The sequence below is a fragment of the Oncorhynchus gorbuscha genome, linkage group LG13, assembly GCF_021184085.1.
Source record: "Oncorhynchus gorbuscha isolate QuinsamMale2020 ecotype Even-year linkage group LG13, OgorEven_v1.0, whole genome shotgun sequence".
NCBI lineage: Eukaryota > Metazoa > Chordata > Actinopteri > Salmoniformes > Salmonidae > Oncorhynchus > Oncorhynchus gorbuscha.
In genome coordinates, this window is record NC_060185.1 from 18,552,086 (window position 1) to 18,575,547 (window position 23,462).

At 49.1% G+C, this 23,462-nt stretch overlaps 1 protein-coding gene across 1 annotated transcript in view; it reads right to left on the reverse strand.

Annotated features, from left to right (window-relative positions):
* The window catches only part of cwf19l2 (CWF19 like cell cycle control factor 2), a 38,436-nt gene extending 17,468 nt beyond the window's left edge, over positions 1-20,968 (reverse strand). Inside the window, exons 1-9 of the mRNA XM_046293420.1 lie at positions 20,842-20,968; positions 18,216-18,326; positions 17,652-17,765; positions 13,409-13,534; positions 10,833-10,952; positions 10,594-10,687; positions 8,607-8,722; positions 637-971; positions 242-480 (exon numbers count right to left, since the gene is read on the reverse strand). Of these exons, the coding sequence (XP_046149376.1) occupies positions 242-480; positions 637-971; positions 8,607-8,722; positions 10,594-10,687; positions 10,833-10,952; positions 13,409-13,534; positions 17,652-17,765; positions 18,216-18,326; positions 20,842-20,934 (1,348 nt within the window). The 5' untranslated portion in view covers positions 20,935-20,968. The remainder of the gene's footprint in view (positions 1-241; positions 481-636; positions 972-8,606; positions 8,723-10,593; positions 10,688-10,832; positions 10,953-13,408; positions 13,535-17,651; positions 17,766-18,215; positions 18,327-20,841) is intronic.
* Between the last annotated feature and the right edge of the window lie 2,494 nt (positions 20,969-23,462).

Sequence of the window (23,462 nt, forward strand, 5' to 3'; positions counted from 1 at the left end):
TATATACCAACATATTAACCTGCCCTATATCACCAACATATATATACATATGCCCTATATACATATATATTAATATGCCCTATATCACCAATATATTAACATATATATATACATATATATATATCATACATATATATTATACCTATATATATATCACCATATATATTATATATATATACATATATATACATATATACATATGTATATGTGAGTGCAGAACGAGGTACTACACTCAACTCACCATCATCATCAGCAGGCTTGAGGAAGCGACTTTTCAGAGCTCCGAGGGACAGGGGAGGCTGAATCTGGCCAAGCCCAGAGCCAAGGCTCTCATCCCCACCCCTCTCGCTGGGTCTGTCCCTCTCTCTGCCTCCATCCCTCTCTCTATCCCTGTCACTCGGTCTACCTCCATCCCTCTCTCTGCCTCCAGCCCTCTCTCTTTCCTGGTCACTAGGTCTGCCTCCATCCCTCTCTCTATCCCTGTCACTCGGTCTACCTCCATCCCTCCCTCTGCCTCCAGCCCTCTCTCTTTCCTGGTCACTCGATCTACCTCCATCCCTCTCTCTGCCTCCAGCCCTCTCTCTTTCCTGGTCACTAGGTCTACCTCCAGCCCTCTCTCTATCCCTGTCACTAGGTCAACCGCCATCCCGCTCGCTGTTTCCATCTCTAGCTCTGTTCCTATCCCGATCTCTGTCTCGGTGACGAGCTCTTTCCCTCTCTCCATCTCTTTCACTATCTCTTTCTCCATCCCTCTCTTTCTCTCCAGGTAAGTCCCTACCCTTGTCTGGTCTCCTCCACCTCTCTCTATCCATCCCCACTTCTCCTTTCCTCCACATTCCATCTTCCTGTCCTCTCCTCCATCTTTGTCGGTCTCTCCCCTCTTCCTCTCCTCTCCCTTCCCCCTCTCCTCTCTTGTAGCCATACACAGCAATCTCAGCCTCATACATCCTCTTCTGAAACTTCTCCATGGACTGCATGTGAGAAACACAAACACAAATAATAAACATACACACAGGTGAGCGGTGTGATATGATGTTCCCATGGTGCATTTCAATGTATCTAAGGTGCAGTTCATGAGTTTTCTAACTTTTGACAGACGGAGCGCCGACACTGCATAGAAGGAAATAACCAGGGAGATAGGGAAAGAGTCAGACAGTAGGAACGCGTCAGCAGCAGGAAAGCGTCAGCAGCAGAACGCGTCAGGCAGCAGGAACGCGTCAGCAGCAGGAACGCGTCAGCAGCAGGAAAGAGTCAGCAGCAGGAACGCGTCAGCAGCAGGAACGCGTCAGCAGCAGGAACGCGTCAGCAGCAGGAACGAGTCAGCAGCAGGAACGCGTCAGCAGCAGGAACGCGTCAGCAGCAGGAACGCGTCAGCAGCAGGAAAGAGTCAGACAGTAGGAACGCGTCAGCAGCAGGAACGCGTCAGCAGCAGGAAAGAGTCAGCAGCAGGAACGCGTCAGCAGTAGGAAAGAGTCAGACAGTAGGAACGCGTCAGCAGCAGGAACGTGTCAACAGTAGGAACGCGTCAGCAGCAGGAACGCGTCAGCAGCAGGAACGCGTCAGCAGCAGGAAAGAGTCAGACAGTAGGAACGCGTCAGCAGCAGGAACGTGTCAGCAGCAGGAAAGAGTCAGACAGCAGGAACCGTCTCGCTCAGCAGCAGGAAAGAGTCAGACAGTAGGAACCCTGTCAGCAGCAGGAACCTCAGCAGCAGGAAAGAGTCAGCAGCTCCAGCAGCGTCAGCAGCAGGAAAGAGTCAGACAGTAGGAACTGCGTCAGCAGCCCTCGCGTCAGCAGCAGGAAAGAGTCAGCAGCAGGAACTCCGTCAGCAGCAGGAAAGAGTCAGACCTGGAACGATCTACCTCAGCAGCAGGAACGTGTCAACAGTAGGCCGTCAGCAGCAGGAACGCTTTCCAGCAGCAGGAACGCGTCCAGCAGCAGGAAAGAGTCAGACAGTAGGAACGCGTTTCAGCAGCAGGAACGTGTCAACAGTAGGAACGAGTCAGCAGCAGGAACGCGTCAGCAGCAGGAACGCGTCAGCAGCAGGAAAGAGTCAGACATCTCAGGAACTCTCTTTCAGCAGCAGGAAAGAGTCAGACAGTAGGAACGCTCCAGCAGCAGGAACCATCAACAGTTCTCCTTTCCTCCAGGATTCCAGTCAGCAGCAGGAACGCTCCAGCAGCAGGAAAGAGTCAGACAGTAGGAACGCGTCAGCAGCAGGAACGTGTCAACAGTTGGAACCATCAGCAGCAGGAATCTCAGCAGCAGGAACGCGTCAGCAGCAGGAAAGAGTCAGACAGTAGGACTGCATGTCCCAGCAGCAGGAACGTGTCAGCAGCAGGAAAGAGTCAGACAGTAGGAACAGGTCAGCAGCAGGATATCAGCAGCAGGAAAGAGTCAGACAGTAGGAAGGTGCAGCAGGAGTCAGCAGCAGGAAAGAGTCAGCAGCAGGAACGCGTCAGCAGCAGGAAAGAGTCAGACAGTAGGAACGCGTCAGCAGCAGGAACGCGTCAGCAGCAGGAAAGAGTCAGCAGCAGGAACGCGTCAGCAGCAGGAAAGAGTCAGCAGCAGGAACGCGTCAGCAGCAGGAAAGAGTCAGACAGTAGGAACGCGTCAGCAGCAGGAAAGAGTCAGACAATAGGAACGCGTCAGCAGCAGGAAAGAGTCAGAATGTAGGAACGCGTCAGCAGTAGGAACGCGTCAGCAGCAGGAACGCGTCAGCAGCAGGAAAGAGTCAGCAGCAGGAACGCGTCAGCAGCAGGAACGCGTCAGCAGCAGGAACGCGTCAGCAGCAGGAAAGAGTCAGCAGCAGGAACGCGTCAGCAGCAGGAACGTGTCAGCAGCAGGAAAGAGTCAGACAGTAGGAACGCGTCAGCAGCAGGAACGCGTCAGCAGCAGGAAAGAGTCAGCAGCAGGAACGCGTCAGCAGTAGGAAAGAGTCAGACAGTAGGAACGCGTCAGCAGCAGGAACGTGTCAACAGTAGGCACGCGTCAGCAGCAGGAACGCGTCAGCAGCAGGAACGCGTCAGCAGCAGGAAAGAGTCAGACAGTAGGAACGCGTCAGCAGCAGGAAAGAGTCAGACAGTAGGAACGCGTCAGCAGCAGGAAAGAGTCAGACAATAGGAACGCGTCAGCAGCAGGAAAGAGTCAGACAGTAGGAACGCGTCAGCAGCAGGAACGCGTCAGCAGCAGGAAAGAGTCAGCAGCAGGAACGCGTCAGCAGCAGGAAAGAGTCAGCAGCAGGAACGCGTCAGCAGCAGGAACGCGTCAGCAGCAGGAAAGAGTCAGCAGCAGGAACGCGTCAGCAGCAGGAAAGAGTCAGCAGCAGGAACGCGTCAGCAGCAGGAAAGAGTCAGACAGTAGGAACGCGTCAGCAGCAGGAAAGAGTCACAGCAGGAAAGAGTCAGCAGCAGGAACGTGTCAACAGTAGGAACGCATCAGCAGCAGGAACGCGGCAGCAGCAGGAACACATCAGCAGCAGGAAAGAGTCAGACAGTAGGAACGCGTCAGCAGCAGGAACGTGTCAACAGTAGGAACGCGTCAGCAGCAGGAACGTGTCAACAGTAGGAACGCGTCAGCAGCAGGAACGAGTCAGCAGCAGGAACGCGTCAGCAGCAGGAAAGAGTCAGACAGTAGGAACGCGTCAGCAGCAGGAACGTCAGCAGCAGGAAAGAGTCAGACAGTAGGAAGAGCGTCAGCAGCAGGAACGCGTCAGCAGTAGGAACGAGTCAGCAGCAGGAAAGAGTCAGCAGCAGGAACGCATCAGCAGCAGGAACGCGTCAGCAGCAGGAAAGAGTCAGACAGCAGGAACGCGTCAGCAGCAGGAACGTGTCAGCAGCAGGAAAGAGTCAGACAGTAGGAAGGCGTCAGCAGCAGGAACGCGTCAGCAGCAGGAACGCGTCAGCAGCAGGAAAGAGTCAGCAGCAGGAACGCGTCAGCAGTAGGAAAGAGTCAGACAGTAGGAACGCGTCAGCAGCAGGAACGCGTCAGCAGCAGGAAAGAGTCAGCAGCAGGAACGCGTCAGCAGCAGGAAAGAGTCAGCAGCAGGAACGCGTCAGCAGCAGGAAAGAGTCACAGTAGGAACGCGTCAGCAGTAGGAAAGAGTCACAATAGGAACGCGTCAGCAGCAGGAACGTGTCAACAGTAGGAACGCGTCAGCAGCAGGAACGTGTCAACAGTAGGAACGCGTCAGCAGCAGGAACGCGGCAGCAGCAGGAACACATCAGCAGCAGGAAAGAGTCAGACAGTAGGAACGCGTCAGCAGCAGGAACGTGTCAACAGTAGGAACGCGTCAGCAGCAGGAACGTGTCAACAGTAGGAACGCGTCAGCAGCAGGAACGCGGCAGCAGCAGGAACGCGTCAGCAGCAGGAAAGAGTCAGACAGTAGGAACGCGTCAGCAGCAGGAACGTGTCAGCAGCAGGAAAGAGTCAGACAGTAGGAACGCGTCAGCAGCAGGAACGCGTCAGCAGCAGGAACGAGTCAGCAGCAGGAAAGAGTCAGCAGCAGGAACGCATCAGCAGCAGGAACGCGTCAGCAGCAGGAAAGAGTCAGCAGCAGGAACGCGTCAGCAGCAGGAAAGAGTCAGCAGCAGGAAAGAGTCAGCAGCAGGAACGCGTCAGCAGCAGGAAAGAGTCAGCAGCAGGAAAGAGTCAGCAGCAGGAACGCGTCAGCAGCAGGAGCGCGTCAGCAGCAGGAAAGAGTCAGCAGCAGGAAAGCGTCAGCAGCAGGAACGCGTCAGCAGCAGGAACGCGTCAGCAGCAGGAACGCGTCAGCAGCAGGAAAGAGTCAGCAGCAGGAACGCGTCAGCAGCAGGAAAGAGTCAGCAGCAGGAACGCGTCAGCAGTAGGAAAGAGTCACAGTAGGAACGCGTCAGCAGCAGGAACGTGTCAACAGTAGGAACGCGTCAGCAGCAGGAACGTGTCAACAGTAGGAACGCGTCAGCAGCAGGAACGCGGCAGCAGCAGGAACGCGTCAGCAGCAGGAAAGACTCAGACAGTAGGAACGCGTCAGCAGCAGGAAAGAGTCAGACAGTAGGAACGCGTCAGCAGCAGGAAAGAGTCAGACAATAGGAACGCGTCAGCAGCAGGAAAGAGTCAGACAGTAGGAACGCGTCAGCAGTAGGAACGCGTCAGCAGCAGGAACGCGTCAGCAGCAGGAAAGAGTCAGCAGCAGGAACGCGTCAGCAGCAGGAACGCGTCAGCAGCAGGAACGCGTCAGCAGCAGGAACGCGTCAGCAGCAGGAACGCGTCAGCAGCAGGAAAGAGTCAGACAGCAGGAAAGAGTCAGACAGTAGGAACGCGTCAGCAGTAGGAACGCGTCAGCAGTAGGAACGCGTCAGCAGCAGGAACGTCAGCAGCAGGAACGAGTCAGCAGCAGGAACGCGTCAGCAGCAGGAAAGAGTCAGCAGCAGGAACGCGTCAGCAGCAGGAAAGAGTCAGCAGCAGGAACGCGTCAGCAGCAGGAAAGAGTCACAGTAGGAACGCGTCAGCAGTAGGAAAGAGTCACAATAGGAACGCGTCAGCAGCAGGAACGTGTCAACAGTAGGAACGCATCAGCAGCAGGAACGCGGCAGCAGCAGGAACACATCAGCAGCAGGAAAGAGTCAGACAGTAGGAACGCGTCAGCAGCAGGAACGTGTCAACAGTAGGAACGCGTCAGCAGCAGGAACGTGTCAACAGTAGGAACGCGTCAGCAGCAGGAACGCGGCAGCAGCAGGAACGCGTCAGCAGCAGGAAAGAGTCAGACAGTAGGAACGCGTCAGCAGCAGGAACGTGTCAGCAGCAGGAAAGAGTCAGACAGTAGGAACGCGTCAGCAGCAGGAACGCGTCAGCAGTAGGAACGAGTCAGCAGCAGGAAAGAGTCAGCAGCAGGAACACATCAGCAGCAGGAACGCGTCAGCAGCAGGAAAGAGTCAGCAGCAGGAACGCGTCAGCAGTAGGAACGTGTCAGCAGCAGGAAAGAGTCAGACAGTAGGAAGGCGTCAGCAGCAGGAACGCGTCAGCAGCAGGAACGCGTCAGCAGCAGGAACGAGTCAGCAGCAGGAACGCGTCAGCAGTAGGAAAGAGTCAGACAGTAGGAACGAGTCAGCAGCAGGAACGCGTCAGCAGCAGGAAAGAGTCAGCAGCAGGAACGCGTCAGCAGCAGGAAAGAGTCAGCAGCAGGAACGCGTCAGCAGCAGGAAAGAGTCACAGTAGGAACGCGTCAGCAGTAGGAAAGAGTCACAATAGGAACGCGTCAGCAGCAGGAACGTGTCAGCAGCAGGAACGCGTCAGCAGCAGGAACGCGTCAGCAGCAGGAACGTGTCAACAGTAGGAACGCGTCAGCAGCAGGAACGCAGCAGCAGCAGGAACACATCAGCAGCAGGAAAGAGTCAGACAGTAGGAACGCGTCAGCAGCAGGAACGTGTCAACAGTAGGAACGCTTCAGCAGCAGGAACGTGTCAACAGTAGGAACGCGTCAGCAGCAGGAACGCAGGAAAGAGCAGCAGCAGGAACGCGTCAGCAGCAGGAAAGAGTCAGACAGTAGGAGCAGCAGGAAGAGTCAGCAGCAGGAACGCGTCAGCAGCAGGAAAGAGTCAGACAGTCAGCAGCAGGAGTCAGCGCAGGAAAGTCAGCAGCAGGAACAGCAGTAGGTCGTCAGCAGCAGGAAAGAGTCAGCAGCAGGAACGCATCAGCAGGAAAGAGCAGGAACGCGTCAGCAGCAGGAAAGAGTCAGCAGCAGGAAGCGTCAGCAAGGAGTCAGCAGCAGGTCAGCAGCAGGAACGCAGCAGCAGGAAAGAGTCAGCAGCAGGAAAGAGTCAGCAGCAGGAGGAAAGAGTCAGCAGCAGGAGCGTCAGCAGCAGGTCAGCAGTAGGTCAGCAGCAGGAAAGGTCAGCAGCAGGAACGCGTCAGCAGCAGGAAAGAGTCAGCAGCAGGAACGCGTCAGCAGCAGGAAAGAGTCAGCAGCAGGAACGCGTCAGCAGCAGGAAAGAGTCAGCACAGTAGGAAAGCGTCAGCAGCAGGAAAGAGTCAACAGTAGGAACGCGTCAACAGCAGGAAACAGCAGGAACGCGGCAGCAGCAGGAACGCGTCAGCAGCAGGAAAGAGTCAGACAGTAGGAACGCGTCAGCAGCAGGAACGTCAACAGTCAGCAGCAGGAAAGAGTCAGACAGTAGGAACGAGCAGGAACGCGTCAGCAGCAGGAAAGAGTCAGCAGCAGGAACGCGTCAGCAGCAGGAAAGAGTCAGCAGCAGGAACGCGTCAGCAGCAGGAAAGAGTCAGCAGCAGGAAAGAGTCAGCAGGAAGCAGGAAAGAGTCAGCAGCAGGAAGCAGCGTCAGCAGCAGGAAAGAGTCAGCAGCAGGAACGCGTCAGCAGCAGGAAAGAGTCAGCAGCAGGAAAGAGTCAGCAGCAGGAAAGAGTCAGCAGCAGGAAAGAGTCAGCAGCAGGAAAGAGTCAGCAGCAGGAAAGAGTCAGCAGCAGGAAAGAGTCAGCAGCAGGAACGCGTCAGCAGCAGGAACGCGTCAGCAGCAGGAAAGAGTCAGCAGCAGGAATGCGTCAGCAGCAGGAAAGAGTCAGCAGCAGGAACGCGTCAGCAGCAGGAAAGAGTCAGCAGCAGGAAAGAGTCAGCAGCAGGAACGAGTCAGCAGCAGGAACGCGTCAGCAGCAGGAACGCGTCAGCAGCAGGAACGCGTCAGCAGCAGGAAAGAGTCAGCAGCAGGAACGCGTCAGCAGCAGGAACGCGTCAGCAGCAGGAACGCGGCCAGCAGCAGGAACGCGCCAGCAGCAGGAACGCGTCAGCAGCAGGAACGCGTCAGCAGCAGGAACGCGTCAGCAGCAGGAACGCGTCAGCAGTAGGAACGCGTCAGCAGCAGGAAAGAGTCAGCAGCAGGAACGCGTCAGCAGTAGGAACGCGTCAGCAGCAGGAAAGAGTCAGCAGCAGGAACGCGTCAGCAGCAGGAAAGAGTCAGCAGCAGGAACGCGTCAGCAGCAGGAAAGCGTCAGCAGCAGGAAAGAGTCAGCAGCAGGAACGCGTCAGCAGCAGGAACGCGTCAGCAGCAGGAACGCGTCAGCAGCAGGAACGCGTCAGCAGCAGGAACGCGTCAGCAGCAGGAACGCGTCAGCAGTAGGAACGCGTCAGCAGCAGGAAAGAGTCAGCAGCAGGAACGCGTCAGCAGTAGGAACGCGTCAGCAGCAGGAAAGAGTCAGCAGCAGGAACGCGTCAGCAGCAGGAAAGAGTCAGCAGCAGGAACGCGTCAGCAGCAGGAAAGCGTCAGCAGCAGGAACGCGTCAGCAGCAGGAAAGCGTCAGCAGCAGGAACGCGTCAGCAGCAGGAAAGAGTCAGCAGCAGGAACGCGTCAGCAGCAGGAACGCGTCAGCAGCAGGAAAGAGTCAGCAGCAGGAACGCGTCAGCAGCAGGAACGCGTCAGCAGTAGGAACACGTCAGCAGCAGGAAAGAGTCAGCAGCAGGAACGCGTCAGCAGCAGGAACGCGTCAGCAGCAGGAACGCGTATGGAAGGATGCACGTTGGAGAATTTGTGAGAATGTTTACATAGTGATCTGTTAATACTGTTTATACAGGTGTTTTTGTATGGATTATGTCTGCCTGCCTATGTGTGCATGAACTCTCACCCCATATCGCTCTGCCACTATGACCTCCAGACTGCGTTGCTCTCGCTCTGCCTGCTCTCTCATCCTCTGGTAAGACTTCCTGAGCCAACCTAGTCCTCCATCATCTACAGTTGCAGCTACAGACAGACGGGGGAGAGATGGTGAGGAGAGACAGTGCAAGGCAGTAAGAAGGGAGGAAAGGTGGAGATGGCAAAGGAGAGAGAGAGTGAGCAAGAGGTGGACAAAGACCAGAGGTAGGAGGGGAATAACTAGAGTTAACATTTTACCTGTGGGAAATCAGAACATCATATTCAACTTCCCAAGAGAACAGCTAGGCCTCACCCTCTTCTCCGGAACACAGCACAGAGAATGGGAACATTTCACATCTGCCTTCCCCAGAGAAGTCACCCCCTTCTCTCCCTCAATCTCTTTCCTCTCACACCGTGTGCGCGCACGTGTGTCAAAAGCCCAAGTTATAAGTGAGGTTTAACAGCCTCCCCCCATTCTCTCTCACACCTCTTCATTACCCTCTTAGTCAAACCAGGAATGGGGAAAATAACATTCCCTTCTGACACACACAGCTAAGAGAGAGAAAAGAGTGTGTGTGTGTGTACTGTCAATGTCTGTATTTAGGAGGTTGGTTTGCATACATAAGTGACAGTGTGCGTCACTGTCTGTATGAGTGTTTTAGATCTGCTTATTCTGCCACTCTGTTAAAGTGAAGCTTAGGAGATGGCAGAGTGCACCCTTCTGAGCGGAGATGACACAGTCAGCTTAACAGAACCAAGCGCCTCTCTCTGTACCTCTTCCTTTTAAAATCAATGTCTTCTCTCATCTCTCTCTATACTCCCTGCCTCCACCCTCTGCCTGCCTCCACCCTCTGCCTGCCTCCACCCTCTGCCTGCCTCCACCCTCTGCCTGCCTCCACCCTCTGCCTGCCTCCACCCTCTGCCTGCCTCCACCCTCTACCATGCTCATTCCATGTGCCAGAAATGCTTTACCTGATTTGCCATGACAGTGTCTTCTTCTCCCACATTCTGTCTGTCTGTCTGTGATTTAAGTGATGTCTGGGCCCTCAGTGACTGTACATACAGTGAACTCAACTCATTCCTCTCCTCTCAGAGAAAGACAGGGCAGTGGTCATAGCCCAGACAGAGAGGGAGGAGAGAGTCCTAGCCCAGAGAGGGAGGAGAGGGGAGATTCCTAGCCCAGAGAGGGAGGAGAGGGGAGATTCCTAGCCCGGAGAGGGAGGAGAGGGGAGATTCCTAGCCCAGAGAGGGAGGAGAGGGGAGATTCCTAGCCCAGAGAGAGGGAGGGGAGGGTGATTCCTAGCCCAGAGAGGGAGGAGAGGAGAGATTCCTAGCCCAGAGAGGGAGGGGAGGGGAGATTCCTAGCTCAGAGAGAGGGAGGGGAGGGGAGATTCCTAGCCCAGAGAGAGGGAGGGGAGGGGAGATTCCTAGCCCAGAGAGAGGGAGGGGAGGGTGATTCCTAGCCCAGAGAGGGAGGGGAGGGTGATTCCTAGCCCAGAGAGAGGGAGGGGAGGGTGATTCCTAGCCCAAAGAGAGGGAGGGGAGGGTGATTCCTAGCCCAAGAGAGGGAGGGGAGGGGATTCCTAGCCCAGACAGAGGGAGGGGGATTCCTAACACAGACAGAGGGAGGGGGATTCCTAACACAGACAGAGGGAGGGGGATTCCTAACACAGACAGAGGGAGGGGGATTCCTAACACAGACAGAGGGAGGGGGATTCCTAACACAGACAGAGGGAGGGGGATTCCTAACACAGACAGAGAGAGGGGGATTCCTAACACAGACAGAGGGAGGGGGATTCCTAACACAGACAGAGGGAGGGGGATTCCTAACACAGACAGAGGGAGAGGGATTCCTAACACAGACAGAGGGGAGGGGTTGACCAAAGACTGGGCTGAGAGTTTGATGATTCAACTTTAGGTATAAGTATGAGAGTAGAACATGTTGATAAGAGTGAAGTTGTGTAAGGGGTTTCAGTTACCTTTTACAAGCACATTACTGGCCTTCTCTTCTGGGGGCAGACCACTCCCCCCGTCCTTCCAGAATGGGTTCAACTCCAGCTTGTGCAGACCAGCCTACGGCACCCCCCCACCCACACACACACACACAATTGTCAAGTCCCTTGTCCCTGCTCAGTTTGGCACTTTTGGTTGCCCAGGTAACCAACAGATAAGGCAATGGACTTCCATCAACCTTCATTTAAACATAGCGAGTACACACCTGCTCGATGACCCAGGCCTTCTGTTTCTCTTCCCCTTTCAGCCTTTCTTTCTCAGCCCTCTTCTCTGCTGTTGACGTTGTTCTCATTGTCAAGAAGTCAAAGGTCATCCACTCATCTCTCTAGCAGATGATGGCGAAAGGGATAGAGAGAGAGGAACGGACAACACACATGAATCATGTTATGAAACTTGACAATAATTGCCTGACAATAACAGCAAACCAATCAATAAAGAAATCAATATAGAACATAAATTCATTATGTACATGTAGGTTAATGTAAATGGTACATGGGTTCATAACCCTCAACGCTAATATGACCCTCAAGCCATAATATAGGATCCTAAAAGTATCTCCCCCCCAAAAAACTACCTGGGAAATCTCTCACTGAGCAGGCCGTTACACACACACACACACACACACACACACACACACACACACACACACACACACACACACACACACACACACACACACACACACACACACACACACACACACACACACACACACACACACACACACACACACACACACACAGTGCGGGAAGGTGTGTAACTTTGTGACAGCATTAGTAAAACGTTCAGGACCACCCCGCCTTACTCATCAACATCACCTTGTTAGAAAAGCCTGGCTATTAATAGTTGTTGACACAGGCTGTGCATCGATCAGACCTCATTAAGAGTGGGGCTCTATTGAACCCTTCTCCTAGAAACACACAGACAAGCATTTCAACGCACCTTTAATTTTTTTTTTTTATTTATTTTTTTATTTTACCTTTATTTAACCAGGCAAGTCAGTTAAGAACATATTCTTATTTTCAATGACGGCCTGGGAACAGTGGGTTAACTGCCTGTTCAGGGGCAGAACGACAGATTTGTACCTTGTCAGCTCGGGGGTTTGAACTCGCAACCTTCCGGTTACTAGTCCAACGCTCTAACCACTAGGCTACGCTACCGCCCCACTAGGCTACCCTGCCTATACATTCAAACTTTCTAGACCATAGAGCTCAATAAAGCCACACCACTACACAAACCAAGAGCAGCGTAGAACCCTCCAACCATAGAGCTCAATAAAGCCACACCACTATACAAACCAAGAGCAGCGTAGAACCCTCCAACCATAGAGCTCAATAAAGCCACACCACTATACAAACCAAGAGCAGCGTAGAACCCTCCAACCATAGAGCTCAATAAAGCCACACCACTATACAAACCAAGAGCAGCGTAGAACCCTCCAACCATAGAGCTCAATAAAGCCACACCACTATACAAACCAAGAGCAGCTTAGAACCCTCCAACCAAAGAGCTCAATAAAGCCACACCACTATACAAACCAAGAGCAGCGTAGAACCCTCCAACCATAGAGCTCAATAAAGCCACACCACTATACAAACCAAGAGCAGCTTAGAACCCTCCAACCATAGAGCTCAATAAAGCCACACCACTATACAAACCAAGAGCAGCTTAGAACCCTCCAACCATAGAGCTCAATAAAGCCACACCACTATACAAACCAAGAGCAGCGTAGAACCCTCCAAACCCCATCTTGACTACTTGCCTAGCTACCTGTTCTCTTTGGGCATCAATGAATGATCAGAAGGTTTGATCATGCCGTGGGGAAGGTTTGATCATGCCGCGGGGAAGGTTTGATCATGCCGCGGGGAAGGTTTGATCATGCCGCGGGGGAAGGTTTGATCATGCCGCGGGGGAAGGTTTGATCATGCCGCGGGGGAAGGTTTGATCATGCCGCGGGGAAGGTTTGATCATGCCGCGGGGGAAGGTTTGATCATGCCGCGGGGAAGGTTTGATCATGCCGCGGGGAAGGTTTGATCATGCCGCGGGGAAGGTTTGATCATGCCGCGGGGAAGGTTTGATCATGCCGCGGGGAAGGTTTGATCATGCCGCGGGGAAGGTTTGATCATGCCGCGGGGAGGTTTGATCATGCCGCGGGGGAGGTTTGATCATGCCGGGGAAGGTTTGATCATGCCGCGGGGAAGGTTTGATCATGCCGCGGGGGAGGTTTGATCATGCCGTGGGGAAGGTTTGATCATGCCGTGGGGAAGGTTTGATCATGCCGCGGGGGAGGTTTGATCATGCCGTGGGGGAGGCTTAGTGAAATCAGAAGATTATCAAGTGTTTTGTCAACCCAGTGTCCAAAAACTGGGTCTCTGTTGAAGTTCTTGGGTCTTCCAGCAGGACAATGACCCCAAAACATGCATCAAAAAGCACCCAGGAATGGTTGAAGGGAAACGGTGGGATTCTGAGAATGATGTCCTTTATCTACTTCCCCAGAGTCAGATGAACTTCTGGATACCATGTTTATTTCTCTGTGTCCAGTATGAAGGAAGTTAGGAGGAACTACAATGACATGTATATGGGTAACTGTTTACAAATGTAAGCAAGGTTTGAAATTATAATGCTTTAATTAAATATTATATCAATCCACAAATATTTTTTTATTTATGTTCTGACCATCTGCTCAAGAATTGTTTTTACCCACGGCTGAATCTATGCAGTTGATGATCCCTGTGTTAGGGTTTACCGGTGCTGTGAAGGGGGGAAAGATGGGGTTGTTACCTGGTTGTTCTCGGGTTGGGTAGGGCTGTTGTCTGTGGGCTTGGCCTCGGACTTGGTAGGAATCTTCCAGGCTTTACCCGAGGCCTCTGTCTGGGGCTGGGCCTCAACCCACTCATTTCCTGTCCCCTGGAGAGCCAGAAAAGAGGGCAAAAATTAATACAGTGCTTACAGCAAGTATTCATACACAGACTTATTCCACATTTAGTTGTGTTAGAGCATGAATTCAACATGGATTAAATTGTTTTTTCCCCCTCACCCATCTACACACACTATATATATATTTTTTAATTGAACCTTTTTTTAACTAGGAAAGTCAGTTAAGAATATGTTCTTAATTACAATGACGGCCTACTAAAAGGCATAAGGCCTCTTGCGGGGACGGAGATGAAACATAAATACAGGACAAAACACTCATCACAACGAGACAACACTACATAAAGAGACCCAAGACAACAACATAGCAAGGCAGCAACACATAACACAGCATGGTGACAACACAACAACATGGTAGCAACATGGTAGCAGCACAAAACATAGTACAAACAACAGCACAAAGGGCAAGAATCGACATCGAGAGCATCCTGACTGGTTGTATCACTGCCTGGTACGGCAATTGCTCGGCCTCTAACCGCAAGGCACTACAGAGGGTAGTGCGTACGGGCCAGTACATCACTGGGGCAAAGCTGCCTGCCATCCAGGACCTCTACACCAGGCTGTGTCAGAGGAAGGCCCTAAAAATTGTCAAAGACCCCAGCCACCCCAGCCACAGACTGTTCTCTCTACTACCGCATAGCAAGCGGTACCAGAGTGCCAAGTCGAGGACAAAAAGGCTTCTCAACAGTTTTTACCCCCAAGCCATAAGACTCCTGAACAGGTAATCAAATGGCTACCCTGACTATGTGCATTGTGTTCCCCCCCCCACCCCTCTTTTACGCTGCTGCTACTCTCTGTTTATCATATATGCAGTCAGTTTAATCATATCTACATGTACATACTACCTCAAGCCTGACTAACCGATGTCTGTATGTAGCCCCTCCACTGTATGTAGCCCCGCCACTGTATGTAGCCCCGCCACTGTATGTAGCCCCGCCACTGTATGTAGCCCCGCCACTGTATGTAGCCCCGCCACTGTATGTAGCCCCGCCACTGTATGTAGCCCCGCCACTGTATGTAGCCCCGCCACTGTATGTAGCCCCGCCACTGTATGTAGCCCCGCCACTGTATGTAGCCCCGCCACTGTATGTAGACCCGCCACTGTTATTATTCAATGTATTTTTACTGTTGTTTTAATTTCTTTACTTACCTATTGTTCACGTAATACCTTTTTTGCACTATTGGTTAGAGCCTGTAAGTAAGCATTTCACTGTAAGTATTGTATTCGGCACACGTGACAAACTTAGAATTTTTTTTTAAGGTAGAGACAACAATACATAACACAAAGCAGCCACAACAGTCAGTAAGAGTGCCCATCACTTGAGTCTTCTTTGAATGAAGTAATTAAGATAAAACTGTCCAGTTTGAGTATTTGTTGCAGCTCGTTCCAGTCGCTAGCTGCAGCAAATGAAAAGACGAGAGACCCAGGGATGTGTGTGCTTTGGGGACCTTTAACAGAATGTGACTGGCAGAACAGGTGTTGTATGTGGAGGATGAGGGCTGCAGTAGGTATCTCAGATAGGGGGGAGAGAGACCTAAGAGGGTTTTATAAATAAGCATCAACCAGTGGAGTGGGTCTTGCGACAGGTACACAGAGACCAGTTTACAGAGGAGGATAGAGTGCAGTGATGTGTCCTATAAGGAACATTGGTGTTAAAGCTGATGGACGAATGTTAAAGAATATCTAGCCGCTCCAGAGCACCCTTACCTGCCAATCTATAAATTATATCTCCGTAATCTAGCATGGGTAGAATGGTCATCTGAATCAGGGTTAGTTTGGCAGCTGGTGTGAAAGAGGAGTGATTACGATAGAGAAAACCAAGTCTAGATGTAGCTTTAGTCTGTAGCTTTAGTCTGCAGCTTTGATATGTACTGAGAGAAGGACAGTGTACCGTTTAGCCGTACTCCCAAGTACTTGTATGAAGTTACTACCTCAAGCTCTAAACCCTCAGAGGTAGTAATCACCTCTGTGGGGAGAGGGGCATTATTCTTACCAAACCACATGACCTTTGTTTTGGATGTGTTCAGAACAAGGTTAAAGGTAGAGAAAGCTTGTTGGACACTAAGAAAGCTTTGTGGTAGAGCATTTAACACAAAATCCAGGGAGGGGCCAGCTGAGTATGAGACTGTATCATCTGCATATACATGGATAGGAGAGCTTCCTACTGCCTGAGCTACGTTGTTGATGTAAATTGAGCGTGAGGCCTAGGATCAAGCCATAATGAAACATTTTAAATGTTCACAAATGTATTGAAAATTAAATAAAGAAAAATTTCACTTGCATAGTATTCACACCCTAGAATCAATACTTTGTAGAAGCACCGTTGTCAGCCTTCCGAGTGATTTGAGTCCAGGCTCTGTCTCAGCCTGACCGCAAACCAGGAGGACGCATGGAGCGGCGCACAATTTTCCGGGTCAGGAGAGGGTGGCAGGGATGTTCTTGTCCCGTCACACCCTAGCGACTCCTGAGGCGCAAAGCACGCTGACACGATCGCCAGGTGTTCCCTCCGACACGTTGGTGTGGCTGGCTTCCGGGTTAAGTGGGCATTGTGTCAAGAAGCAGTGCAGCTTGGTTGGGTTGTGTTTCGGAGGAGGCACGGCTCTAGACCTTCGCCTCTCCCGAGCCCATAAGGGAGTTGCAGCGATGGGACAATTGGATAAAATAAAAATAATAATACAAAGCAGCACCTTTGGCAGTGATTACAGCTGTGAGTCTTTCTGGGTAAGTCTAAGAGCTTAACACACCTGGATTGTAAAACGTTTGCTCATTATTCTTCTCAAAATTCTTCTGTCAAATGGTTGTTAATCATTTTCAGATCTTGTCATTGATTTCCAAGTAGATTTGAGTACAAACTAACTTGGCCAATCAGGAACATTCACTGTCTTCTTGGTAAGCCATCCAGTATAGAGTTGGTATTGTGTTTTAGGTTACTGTCCTGCTGAAAAGGGAATTCATCTCCCAGTATCTGGTGGTAAGCAGACAACCAGGTTTTCCTCTATAATGTTGCCTATGCTTAGTGCCATTCAGTTTAATTTTATCCTGAAAACTTCCCAGTCCTTAACAACTACAAGCATACCCATAACATGATGCAGCCACCACTATGCTTGAAAATATGGAGAGTGGTACTCAGTAAAGCGCTATATTGGATTTTCCCCAAATAGAACTTTGAATTCAGGACCAAAAGTGAATTGTTTTGGAATAGTTGTATTCTGCACAGGCTTCCTTTGCACTCTGTCAATTGGGTTAGTATTGAGGAGTAACTACAATATTGTTGATCCATCCTCAGTTTTATCCTATCACAGACATTAAACTCTGTAACTGTTTTAAAGTAACCATTGGCCTTATGGTGAAATCCTTGAGCGGTTTCCTTCCTCTACGGCAACTGAGTTAGGAAAGACGCCTGTATCTTTGTAGTGACTGAGTGTATCAATACACCATCCAAAGTGTAATTAATAACTTCACCATGTTCAAAGGGATTTTCAATGTCTGCTTTTGTTTTACTTTACCCATCTACCAATAGGTGCCCTTCTTTGTGAGGCATTGGAAACCTCCCTGGTCTTGGTGTTTGAAATTCACTGCTTGACCTTATATATAATTGTATGTGTGAGGTATAGAAAAGAGGTAGTCATGAAACAAAAATCACATTAAACACTATTATTGCACACAAGTGAATCCATGCAAATTATTAAGCAAATGTTCACTACTGAACTTATTTACTTGCCATAAGAAAGGAGTTGAATATTTATTGACTTGAGACATTTCAGCTTCTTAATTTTGTATGAATTTGTAAACATTATTCAGCTTTGACATTATGGGGTATTGTGTACAGGCCAGTGATAAAAAAGTATTATTATTATTGTTGTTTTTTTAAATCGCTATTTAATCCATTTTAAATTCAGGCTGTAACAAAATGTGGAAAAAGTCCAGGGGTGTGAATACTTGCTGAAGGCACTGTATGTTCAGGACAGAGGACAGGAAGCCCAAGAGAGGGAATCAGAATGAAAGGGAATGTGAGATGTGAGAGGAAAAGAAAGGTGAAAGGAAAGGAGGGGGTGCAATACAAAGATATGCCAGTCCAATGACACTTACCTCTGAGCTGGACCCATCTCCTCCTTCAGCTCTCTTCTTCTCCTTCTTCTCCTTCTTCCTCTTCTTCTTAATCTTCTTGGCCTTTTTCTCTTTCTTCTTTTTGCCTAAAACCTCCTGAAGGTGACAGAAATGAGTGGGCCTGATTAAAATATGCAAAACGAAGTGATCAGTATGAAGACGTGATAGATAGGATAAAGGCGTTGGAAACATCAATAAGCTAGAGCTACAAAAAAGATGACGGTATAATAATATATAATATATAATAATATATGCCATTTAGCAGACGCTTTTATCCAAAGCGAATTACAGTCATGTGTGCATACATTCTACGTATGGGTGGTCCCGGGAATCGAACCCACTACCCTGGCGTTACAAGCGCCATGCTCTACCAACTGAGCTACAGAAAACAGCTACAGCTCAGCTCAGCTCTAGGTCACTTATTGGATGACAACCAAATACTGACTTTTGGGTCAACCATACTACTAGGCCATGCAGAAGATAGGGAGGTCACACGAGCTATCTCCTTAAAAGGTCATGGGGTTACCAACGCAACGACCTGCTGACCTGTTCTAGCTGCTGCAGTCGGAGGTCAACTTCAGGGAGCATCCAGGTGTCCTCTCCTCGCTGTCTCTTCAGCTCCTTCCTTTTCTCCTCCTTCTCATACTGATGCTTAGCCTGAGGGAGGGAGGGGGAGGTTAAGTGAGAGACGGGGAGGAAGAAGGGAGAGATGAGGTGAGAAAGATAAATAAATGGAGAGAGTTCAGGTGTGTCACCATTTCACAAACACCTCACACTGTGTTTATATAGTCAACACAGCTGCTCAGGAGATAACATGGACCACACTACTCTGTGTTGATGTTTTTGTGTGCATGACATGCATATGTATGGTGTAAGGTGTTTAGTGATTGTATGTGTGTTCAGAAAGAGGAATTTAACCATGTTAAAATGAATACGGAGTGGTTGCGTCACAGGCCTTATCTCCCTGCAGCAGTGTTTGTCCTGCCATCCCCTTCAGACGCCATTACCTGACTGATGACACCTCATATTTGCACACACACTATGGTGTGCCTCGATCAATCACACCACTGTAAACAATAACAATCTGCTTCCATTGTTGCAAGCGTCCACCTGCCTTGTCATTTCCTTCCTGTCCCCAGAGAGCACAGCGTCATTTGCTCTGTATTTCTCCCTAGTAATCTATTGTAAAAGTGATCTTAACACCTTACACCATACAAATTGAAGGAGCTGATCGTGGACTTCAGGAAATAGCAGAGTGAGCACGCCCCTATCCACTTTGCTGGGACCGCAGTGGAGAAGGTGGAAAGCTTGATGTTCCTCGGCCTACACATCACTGACGATCTGAAATGATCCACCCACACAGACAAACCAAATCAAATTGTACTTGTCACATGCGCTAAATACAACAGTGAAATAGTTGCTTTCAAGCCCTTAACCAACAATGCAGTTTTAAGAAAAATAGGAAATAAAAGTAACAAATACAGTGTGGTGAAGAAGGCGCAACAGCACCTCTTCAACCTCTGGAGGCTGAAGACATTTGGCTTGGCTCTAAGACCCTCACAAACCTTTACGCACAATTGAGAGCATCCTGTTGGGCTGGATCACAGCCTGGTACGGCAACTGCACCGCCCACAACCACAGGGCTCTCCAGAGGGTGGTGCGGTGTGCCAAATGCATCACACTGCCTGCCCTCCAGGACACCTATAGCACCCGAAAAAGGCCAAAAAGCTCATCAAGGACAACAACCACCCAAGCCATGACCTGTTCACCCCACTACCATCCAGAAGATGAGGTCAGTACAGGTGCATCAAAGCTGGGACTGAGAGACTGAAAAACAGCTTCTATCTCAAGGCCACCAGACTGTTAAATAGCCATCACTAGCCGACTACCACCCGGTTACCCAACCCTGCACCTTAGAGGCCGCTACCCTATATACATAGACTTTGAATCACTGGCCACTTTAATAATGTAACACTAAACACTTTAATAAAGTTAACATACTGCTTTACTCATATGTATATACTGTATTCTAATCTACTGTATTCTAATCTACAATATTTTAGTCAATGTCACTCCGACATTTCTCGTCCTAATATTGATATATTTCTTAATTCCATTACTTTACTTTTAGATTTGTGTGTAGTGTTGTGAATTGTTAGATATTACTGCACTGTTGAAGCTAGGAACAAGCATTTCACTACACCAGCAATAACATCTGCTAAATATGTGTATGTGTAACGGTATAGCTTCTGTCCCTCTCCTCGCCCTTCCTGGTCTCATCGACATCAGCCACCTTCGAAGCAGAGCAAGGGGAACAACTACTTCAAGGTCTCAGAGCGAGTGACGTCACCGATTGAAACGCTAGCCATTTCACATCGGTTACATATGTGACCAATAACATTTGATTATCACCTGAGGTGGGTAGACAGAGGCAGAAAGAGGCATGCACCAGCTCTGTTATGTACAACCTCGCCACCTAGTGTTTGCCATATTCACATCACACCTGACTGACCACCAGAGAGAATAACAGCATTGTACTGTAGGGGGGGGGACATGTAAACAAGTTAAAGTACTTGGGAAGGAATTGAAAATGAATGCAAGTAAATGTTAACCAATACTTCAGTCAGCAGTGTTCGACTGTATAGTTCTAACACACGTTTAAATGTAGTTAGCTTATCTAAGACGAAATAGGTACAGTAGCTAGCCAGCCAGCCATTTGACTCTGGTTCGTGCTATCCGGATTCTTTCGGAAGTCCCTAACCCATTTTAATGTTCAACTTCAGTGTGTGGGGTGGGGAGACGTCCCAATGATCCCAACTAGCAAGGACATTGTGACTTCCTCTCACTGTTTTGATGTTTGCTAGAGAACTGGCTAAGATAGCTAGCTAGCTACACATATATGCTGTACTAGCTAGTATGTAATCGCATTATTCAAACAACTTATTATCACTGTATTGTATTGAACATACGTATATGTACCAATTGCAAATATTGTAGAAAATGCATCACAAACCTAGCTCACTAAGTCGTATGGCAGACCTTCAGGCTAGCTTTTTGTTAGCATTCAACTAGTTGTTGCAGCCATACACTTGGCTTTTGTACTGGCGTTATATCAACGTATCTTACATTGCGCATGTCGACTAGTATCTAATTATAAAGCACACATATATACCTTCTGAATAACCTCCTCCCTGGCTTTACGTTTGTATTCTTTTCGGACTTCGATGCTGTTAACACTTTCAAAACTGCCTCCGTGCGTCGCCATAACACTGCCGTTAAATGTGCTTCCATCAACTGTCGCAAAAATATTTACGACACCTGAAAATACATTGTTTCTGGTTAATGTAGTCCTCTGCATTGGATCGTACAAACAAATAAAACATTTTTTTAAATAGATAGAAATACAGTTGTATTTTGTGAACGTGTGAATAAACCGATATAAAAACCAACCTGGATTACCTGGAAAATTATTGTACAGGTAGTAGGGCAGTGCACTCATCCCATAACTGCAAGGTTCAATCCCCCCTCTTTTAGGCCTTCATTTAACGTTTTCTCTGTTCTCAATCTCACTGTGTCTGCAGAACACTACTTGAGAAAAGGGATATAGTGTAGCGCTCATATAATTAAAATGTCATTCTCGTTCTGTGGTGGCTCCAGTGTGTTATGCTGGGTAGGCTAAAGGAAAAGGGATTATACAGTATATGCCTGCCTATGACAAGGCCAAGATGTTTACCATAATAAGGAATGCAAAATGGCCTATAATGAATAGGAATGTATTGCAAAGATGTTGTCTTGATGTCACTATCCGTTTGATCAATACACTGTGGGCAGGCAGACATCTAAACACCTTTAATTTTCTGAAAATGTCAAGTGCCTATCTGAGGCAGACAACAACAGCAGCACAACAATCAATAGCCAGATAAAACACCAGGTACGGTAGACTCCAGCCTCCTCCTCCTTTTAACTACATAACTGTTTTGTCAGTCCCGGTGGACTCAGACAGTCGCAGAGGTAAAACATTTTTTTTTTAACCTTTATTTAGCCAGGCAAGTCAGTTAAGAACAAATTCTTATTTCCAATGACAGCCTAGGAAGAGTGGGTTAACTGCCTGTTCAGGGGCAGAAGAACAGATTTGTACCATGTCAGCTCGGGGGTTTGAACTTGTAACCTTCTGGTTACTAGTCCACCACTCTAACCACTAGGCTACCCTGCCACCTCATTTACCGGGAGCCATTACTCAATTATCACGGGGCTGCTTTGAGATACCGTCACTGCCACGAACAAGAGCCCATTACCCCGAGATCCATTCAGCTATTCAGCTCATCTGTTGGACCTTATCTCATTATGATTGGTGTGTGTGAGTGTGTTGGGTGTGTATGTCCATTTCAGGTGCTGTCTACAGAGAGACAGATTCCCTGACAGCACAAATGTACCATGTCACAAATGTGGTCCTGAATACTTTGATACTGCCACGAACAAGAGCCCAGGATCCATTCAGCTATTCAGCTCATCTGTTGGACCTTATCTCATGCAGGTGCTGTCTACAGAGAGCAGATGACAGCACAAATGGACTGATACTCAGGCTGCTCAGGGACCATGCAGTAGCAGATATGGAGGGGAGCGAGCAAGAGAGGAGAGAGAGGAGCATACAGTTTTTGATGAGCTGGACATTTGGGGCCCCTCTCTCTGTGATTGTCTGGTACCGCCCTCATTGAGATGAATTAGTCTGGCATTGGGAAGCAATGGCGGCAGCAGCAGACCAACACACTGCACTAAAAATACCAGAACTTACAGTGACTCGGCAATGAAGGGCTTGGCAATGAAGGGTACTTAAGGAATAGCTTACCCCAAAACGAAAGTTTCCATAACACCAAAGTTTTCAGTCTAATGGAGGTATGACAGTGACAGTGACTCAGCTTGGCAATGAAGGGTACTTAAGGAATAGCTTACCCCAAAACGAAAGTTTCCATAACACCAAAGTTTTCAGTCTAACAGAGGTATGAAACCTTTGTAAAGTGAAATATTCAAATGTTACAAAGACACAAATACACTATATCCCTTCAAATTAGTGGATTTGGCTATTTCAGCCACAACCGTTGCTGACAGGTGTGTAAAATCGAGTACACAGCCAGGCAGTCTCCAAAGACAAACATTGGTAGTAAAATGGCCTTACTGAAGCGTTCAGTGACTTTCAACGTGGCACCGTCATAGGATACCACCTTTCCAACAAGTCAGTTCGCCAAATTTCTGCCCTGCTACTGCTGTCAACTGTAACAGCTGATATTGTGAAGTGGGAACATCTAGGAGCAACAACGGCTCAGTCGCGAAGTGATAGGCCTCACAAATCAAAATCAAATCAAATAAAATAAAATTGTATTTGTCACATACACATGGTTAGCAGATGTTAATGCGAGTGTAGCGAAATGCTTGTGCTTCTAGTTCCGACAATGCAGTGATAACCAACAAGTAATCTAACTAACAATTCCAAAACTACTGTCTTATACACAGTGTAAGGGGATAAAGAATATGTACATAAGGATATATGAATGAGTGATTGTACAGAGCAGCATACAGTAGATGGTATCAAGTACAGTATATACATATGAGATGAGTATGTAGACAAAGTAAACAAAGTGGCATAGTTAAAGTGGCTAGTGATACATGTATTACATAAGGATGCAGTCGGTGATGTAGAGTACAGTATATACGTATGCATATGAGATGAATAATGTAGGGTAAGTAACATTATATAAGGTAGCATTGTTTAAAGTGGCTAGTGATATATTTACATAA